The sequence below is a fragment of the Drosophila persimilis genome, unplaced genomic scaffold (genome assembly GCF_003286085.1).
Source record: "Drosophila persimilis strain 14011-0111.01,24,50 unplaced genomic scaffold, DperRS2 tig00001674-arrow-arrow-pilon, whole genome shotgun sequence".
Classification (NCBI taxonomy): domain Eukaryota; kingdom Metazoa; phylum Arthropoda; class Insecta; order Diptera; family Drosophilidae; genus Drosophila; species Drosophila persimilis.
This window is the reverse complement of record NW_020825546.1, coordinates 21,708-28,637: the sequence shown is the minus strand read 5'-3', so window position 1 is coordinate 28,637 and position 6,930 is coordinate 21,708. Positions and strand designations below refer to the sequence as shown.

Below are 6,930 nucleotides of genomic sequence, written 5' to 3'. Positions count from 1 at the left end.
CAAAGTGATGATTTAATTTGAGTGGACGCGCCAGTTATATATCGTCAATACTGGGGCAGCCGTTCGACGATTTGGAAAACGAACGCCCACAGTTCAGTAAAATTTTTCGATCAGTGGTGTAATTCTCTTGAGGTAATTATCCACCCAGCTACAGAGACCCGTTGAAAAATTTCTGTTCTTTCCGGGTGGGATTAGCACCACTAGTATCTACGTATTGAAACGCTGGTTTAGAAGTTACGGATTGGTTATTCCCGGACACCTCTATTGGCAACGTGCCCGTACCACCGGTTTAACCCCCATCTGAAAAGAATGAATGTGCGGTAACTATTCGTTGGTCTTCAACCATGATCACGGTTTTATACATGGATTTATATATACCTACTACTAATCAGTTTTATAGATTTAAGATCATTATACCCTACCTCGCCCTTATGATATTCCTTCCCCAGTATATGCTGTATAGTAATACTCAATAAATGTAAGACAATATCGAATAGCAGGCTTATTTGAAGGGATCCTGACTGTTAATAGGTGGCCCTGAAGGATCATGGTAGGGTGAGCGTTCTCGCCAATGAGCGATACCGCAGCCGACAAAGATCTGACCGGTGATCTTCTTCGTTTACGTATCCATGCTGATCTGTCCCTTTGACCCCCTGTATCCCGTTTCCTAGTATCCTTTCCCTACTCGTACGCGATTTTTTTTAATATAAATTCTTATCTCGACCATTTGCCAGAGCTCTAAATGGGTAGTAAAATGTCCTCCATGCCCACATAGTATGCTACATAGTCTATAACTCTACTTTGAGCACTCTACTTCACTCCACTCTCTTATCTGAGCGGACCGGGACGTACGCTTCTAAACACTTGACCTTGATAGTGGCGCCGGTGATAAGACCGGCTCTCGGTTTCATCTCGGCTCCGACGCAAAACGAGCTGTCGCTATGAGTACTCAAGTCAACGTTCTTCAGTAAAGAGCAGCACCAGTAAAACAAACTAAAAACCAAAAATAGCCAAGATTGCTTTGATCTTCTTCCTGTTCGCCCTGTTCGCCGTAAGTGGAGATAGAAGTGGTCGAAAAGGAACAGTGACTGATTGTGATTTTACTGTAACTCTGCTTTCAGGTGTGCATGTGTGCTCGCGTGCCTCGTGAGGAGCCCACCAAGCCAGTTGAGGCTCAGCTCAACGACCTGCTGGCAAAGGTCAAGGACTTTTTCAACGAGGATAGCGTTAAGGTGAGTCTAGCCGACACTAGCCGACCTTAACAGACCAGACAAAAACGTATGCCTAATTTACTCGATTGCTTCTGCACGACTTCCATGATAAGGTCAAGGCTGCTGCTGAAGAAGGTCTTGCTGTGAACGAGCAGATCCAGAAGGCGCCCAAACCCTAAAAATGCAGCTCTAAAGCAACGAATTTAAAAATCAAATCAAAAGATGTTGTGCCCAATAAAGGTTTAAACTACAATTTAAAGGTTTTTAGCGTCAGCTCAATAATGCAAAAACATCCACAAACGGAGCTGGATCCGGGTCATGGCAAATAGCCGGTACAGGGCCTGAGGTCCCGCCAAGGGAAGCTTCTGGCGGTTTGCGCACTTGCCGGTTGAATCGAAAATATGGCGGTAGATACGCGGGCGTATGTCGTGGAGCTGCTTGGCGCTGCAGACACTCTGCGGCATCTGGATCAAATGGTCGACCATGAGGGACACTCGTGGGGTAGTCGAAAGCAATAGCTGGCCGCTGACGGTGATTTTTTCCCCAGCTCTTTTCAGACGTAGACGCAGCACCCAATACTCCTCAAAGGCACGAATCGTCTGTGGGAATCGGGATAAGAGATCATCAGAGGTATGCTGCAGACGAGTTCTGGTTCTCCAAAACCTTACCTCAGACTCGAGGGTCCGTGGATGTAAACCCTCTGAGCGGTGTATCCACTTCATTCTCAAGGTGAAAAATTCCACCCGGCTAGCACTCAGCACCCGATGGAGCTGCAACACGGGCTTTTGGGCCTCAAGCTCCCTGTCCTCGACATGCAGCAGAATATCTAGGATCTCCTTTCCCTGCTTCTGGGGAAACCTACAGTCGGAATCATGTGAGACGCTGTCCTTGTAGGGGCCCTTCCAAGAACAGCCCAGGCAGTGGTACTTGCAGCAAACCACACGCCCCTCACAAACGAACTCCAAGTGTCTGGAGAGATCTTTCCTATCTGAGAACTGGTCATTGCAGCTGGGGCAGCTGATGGGTAGCTCCCAGAGAGTCTGGCGCACCACTAGATTCTGCTCCTGATCGTAGTTTCTAATGAGCGATCGACAACTGGGGCAGCAGGCACGCGTTTTATTGAAGATGGCAACAGCCAGAACGGCGGTCTTGCAGTCCTCACACATGATATGCCCATGGCTGCACTGAAAGAAGTCGTGTGGTTGTGGAACCTCGCGGCACACAACGCACACCAGTATGTTATGCAGTCGCTCACGAAGATCGGATACGCCACCACCCGAGGACCCGCCGACCTCACCCTCACTGCTGTCCATAGTAGTCGAAATCTCATTCAAAGTACTTTCATCTTTACTTGCAACATCTGACAATCGCTGCCTCTTGGCGGCTGGGGGCTGCTCGTTGTTGTTGACATTGGGGTTGCCATTCGACATTCTGAAGGGTATTTCGGCCAGCAGCCTCGGCCTGGCTTTACAGTATGTGTGCGTGCTTTATTCAACAATTCTGATTGCCTGTTGTTGCAGAGTGAACTGATACTCTGGTGTAAAGTACGAGCACAAGGTTACGAGTTTTCCAAGGCCACGCTGGTTCCCTGAAAATTACAAATTTAAAAACAGAGGATACACACAGAGAAAAACGGCATAGTAGGCACCCATGAATAGTTTAATTTCATAGAATGCACTTTGATCTACACATAAATGTACTCAAAAATATTTGTAATGCGGCCCAAGGCGTTCAATGGGTCTGGTGGGGTGGTGTCTCGGTGGACTGGTGGGCTGAAAAGTAACCTCTTTGACCGCCAAAGTGCTCTGCTATCGCAAACAAGATTACGGTGCCTATAAGTCCATGTTTCATGTAGTACATGTCAAATTAGATATGTTGCTGCTGACCTGTTTTTTTATTTTTTTTTTAAATTTTTTTTTTTTGTTTGATCGCTGCTGAATCGAATTGTTTTTTGAGTAGCAAAACAGGAAGGAAATTAACGATAAGTTGGATGAAAAGAATGGGGCTAATGATCCTTCGATTCACACCGACTCATCAAAACAAAATTCAGCCCGCGTGAGGAGATCACCGACGGCGCGGAGGAGACCTTTTGGAAAATATTCTTCGGACGGGATCAAATAGTTGGATAATCACTGCAACGAGTGTCTATGAATGAGTGACCTAAAAGGGGCTACATTGAATAAAATAGTCGGGGTAGTCGGGGTCGGGCAAACAAATAGCTGTGAAAATTGGATTTTTCTCCACGCCATCGGAGCGTATCGGAAGCAGGCTAAGGCTATGGTGGATAATGCCAAATTGTTGCTTAGACACTTTCGATACGAGTACGAGTACGAGTACTGACAAACATTCCTGAACCGCTCCTTGTGTAAATACGAGTAAATATATTGAGTATAAATAGATCGATTGGCATTTCTGTGTGCAATTCCTATGGCATTTTTGTGTGAAATTTGTGAATGTTCAAGAAGAATGCAAGAATGCTCTTGCTCAGAGCTTTTCTTATGCAAACGCATCGGGGCTCTTACTCATCCTGCCTCGAACTTTGGTGTGTGCTCATGGAGGTGTTTGTAACAGGTGTAGCAAAATGTATCACACGAATGGGCAAATAGATTGGCCTCAAGCCTCGGAACAGAGAGAAGCAAATGGATGTGTTCGGAAATGTGTAACGGTTGCATATCGGGTATATCGCATGCAATAACCTTGGGCCAATTATCGGTGCATGGCATAGCATAGTTGGGGTGGGTGCAGGCAAGCTCTAGGTAGGGAACAGCTGAGCTAAGCTTCCGTAAGTGCTGTGCAGCGCATCGCAACGGAGCTTTCGAAGCCGAGCATTAAGATCGGTAAGCTCTTATTTAAGCAGTGCAAAGCACCAGAGCGTTCTCTTTTGAAAATTTGAATCTGTGCCGCCGGTAATTATCTCCGCGTCGGTAGCAAATATATATCTAAATCGACCACGTGTAAGCACCCCAAAGAAAACCCCAAAGAAAAAAAATCCAAATAACTTCTCAGAAAGACAAACAGAAACCGAATAAAACGGAACTGTGAAAATCCCACGCGGTGTGCGCTTCGCAAAAATCGGGCTAAATTAATAGCCGTGCGCCGAGAAAACTGGAAAGTGCATATTTGCCGCGCCTCGCCACCAAGTGTCTTTTTTACCCGATACTCAAAATGAGTATTGGGGTATATTAGATTTGTGGTAAAAGTGGATGTGTGTAACGTCCAGAAGGAATCGTTTCCGACCCCATAAAGTATATATATTCTTGATCAGCATCAATAGCCGAGTCGATTGAGCCATGTCTGTCTGTCCGTCTGTTCGTCCGTCCGTCTGTCCGTCCCCTTCAGCGCCTAGTGCTCAAAGACTATAAAAGGTAGAGCAACGATGTTTTGGATCAAGAATTCTGTGATATGTCACTGCTACAAAAATATTACAAAACTTCGCCCCGCCCACTTCCGCCCCCACAAAGGACGAAAATCTGTGGTAACCACATTTTTAAAGATACGAGAAAACCAAAAACGCAGTATCGTAGAGAATGACCACATCTTTTAGACTGCAGAATCTGAATTGGATCGTATTATTATTATAGCCAGCATCAAGAAAACAATTTCATTTTTTCTCGCCCTGTCTCTCTCTAACACACACTTAGCATAGCCGGCTTTGCTTAAAGTAAAACATTAGCGCCTAGATCTCAGAGACTATAAAAGCTAGAGCAACCAAATTTGGTATCCACACTCCTAATATATCGGACCGAGACGAGTTTCTTTCAAAATTTCGCCACACAAATTTCACAAATCTCAGAGACTATTAAGGCTAGAGTAACCAAATTTAGTATCCGCACTCCTGTTAGATCTCACTATAAAGCGTATATCTCAAAATGTCGCCCCACTCCCTTCCGCCCCCACAAAGGACGAAAATCTGTTGCATCCACAATATTGCACATTCGAGAAAACTAATAACGCAGAATTATAGATAACGACCATATCTATGCGGTTGCTGAATCTGAATCAGATCGGATCATTTTTGTAGCCAAAAGCAAGAAATCAATTTGCAATGGCTACGCAGCGCCCGACGTCACGCTCAGACTGATTTTCTGTCTCTCTCGCACACACTCTTTGTCGTTTCGTTTAATATTAGCGCCGTCTGCCGGAGGAGAGCCATACTGACTGAGTATCGGGTATAAGTGCAGAATTGCGGTGTCCGCAGCAACTCACAACGTTCCCCCTCGTTATACCCGATACTCAAAATGAGTATTGGGGTATATTAGATTTGTGGTGAAAGTGGATGTGTGTAACGTCCAGAAGGAATCGTTTCCGACCCCATAAAGTATATATATTCTTGACCAGCATCAATAGCCGAGTCGATTGAGCCATGTCTGTCTGTCCGTCTGTCCGTCCGTCCGTCTGTCCGTCCCCTTCAGCGCCTAATGCTCAAAGACTATAAGAGCTAGAGCAACGATGTTTTGGATCCAGACTTCTGTGATATGTCACTGCTCCAAAAATATTTCAAAACTTTGCCAGGCCCACTTCCGCCCCCACAAAGGGCGAAAATCTGTGGCATCCACAATTTCGACGATACGAGAAAACTAAAAACGCAGAATCGTAGAAGATGACTATATCTTCTAGAGTGCAAAATCTAAACCAGATCGTTTAATTATTACAGCCAGAATCACGAAAACAATTTCACTCTTTCTCGCTCTGTCTCACTCTAACACACAGGTTTCATGGTCGGTTTTGCCAATTGCAAAATATGAGTTCAAGGATCTCAGAACCTATAAAAGCCAGAGCAACCAAATTTGGTATCCACACTCCTGTGATATCGGACCTTGACCGTTTCATGTCCAAATTTCGCCACACCCCCTTCCGCCCCCGCAAAGGACGAAAATCTGAGGCAACCACAAATCTCAGAGACTATTAAGGCTAGAGTAACCAAATTTGGTACACACACTTCTTTAAGATGTCACCATAAAACGTATATCTCAGAATTTCGCCGATTGCTGAATCTGGATCAGATCGGATCATTTTTATAGCCAAAAGGAGCAAAACAATTGGCACTGGCTACGCAGCTATGCGTTCGCCCTCTCTATCTCCCTCTCTCTCTAACTCTCTGCCCTGAAAAAAATAAAAACAACACCCGGCAATGCAAGCCCTACAAGCCCCCTAGCTGCTGGCAGGCGATGTCTTTTTCTTTGTTTTACCCTCAACATTCTGACCAATACCCCTTTATCCAAAAAAGAGGGATACCCGATGCCCCGATGCCCCTCTCTAAGTTCAATCACCCCTCCCACATTAACAAATCAATCTGTCCCTTTGCCTACAAAGAGACTAAATAGAGAGAGACACACAGTATGCCCAGCAATATCACTTGTCCAAAGAGGAAGAGCAAGAGCAAAGAACATAAATATGTAAATAAATAAATAGATAATCATTATATAGTATGTGTATATGCAGCTGTTTGAATGAGCCGTTATGGTTAGGGTGTGGAAGAGGACCAGCGAATGCAAGTGTGAAAGTGATATAAACGCCTTTAGAAAGAATGAGAATCGGCTGTAAAAAAAACCGCGAAATCTAAACACCAGGGGCTCTCTCACTCTTTCCGCAAGCCAAAAAGAGGGAGAGAGCATCACCCAGGCCCAGGCAATTGGTAAACAATTTGTTAACCGTTACAGTAAGGGAGGGGGACACGAAAATGTTTTCACTCCAAATATACATATGGAAGAAATGAGAA

At 45.1% G+C, this 6,930-nt stretch overlaps 1 protein-coding gene across 1 annotated transcript; it reads right to left on the bottom strand.

Annotated features, from left to right (window-relative positions):
* Positions 1-1,486: 1,486 nt before the first annotated feature.
* On the bottom strand, positions 1,487-2,746 carry LOC113567085 (cysteine and histidine-rich protein 1 homolog). The gene is made up of 2 exons (XM_026994265.1): positions 1,880-2,746; positions 1,487-1,810 (listed from the first exon to the last, which is right to left on the bottom strand). The coding sequence occupies exons 1-2, from the start codon at positions 2,639-2,641 to the stop codon at positions 1,487-1,489; spliced, it is 1,086 nt and encodes a 361-aa protein (XP_026850066.1). The 5' UTR covers positions 2,642-2,746.
* Positions 2,747-6,930: the final 4,184 nt, after the last annotated feature.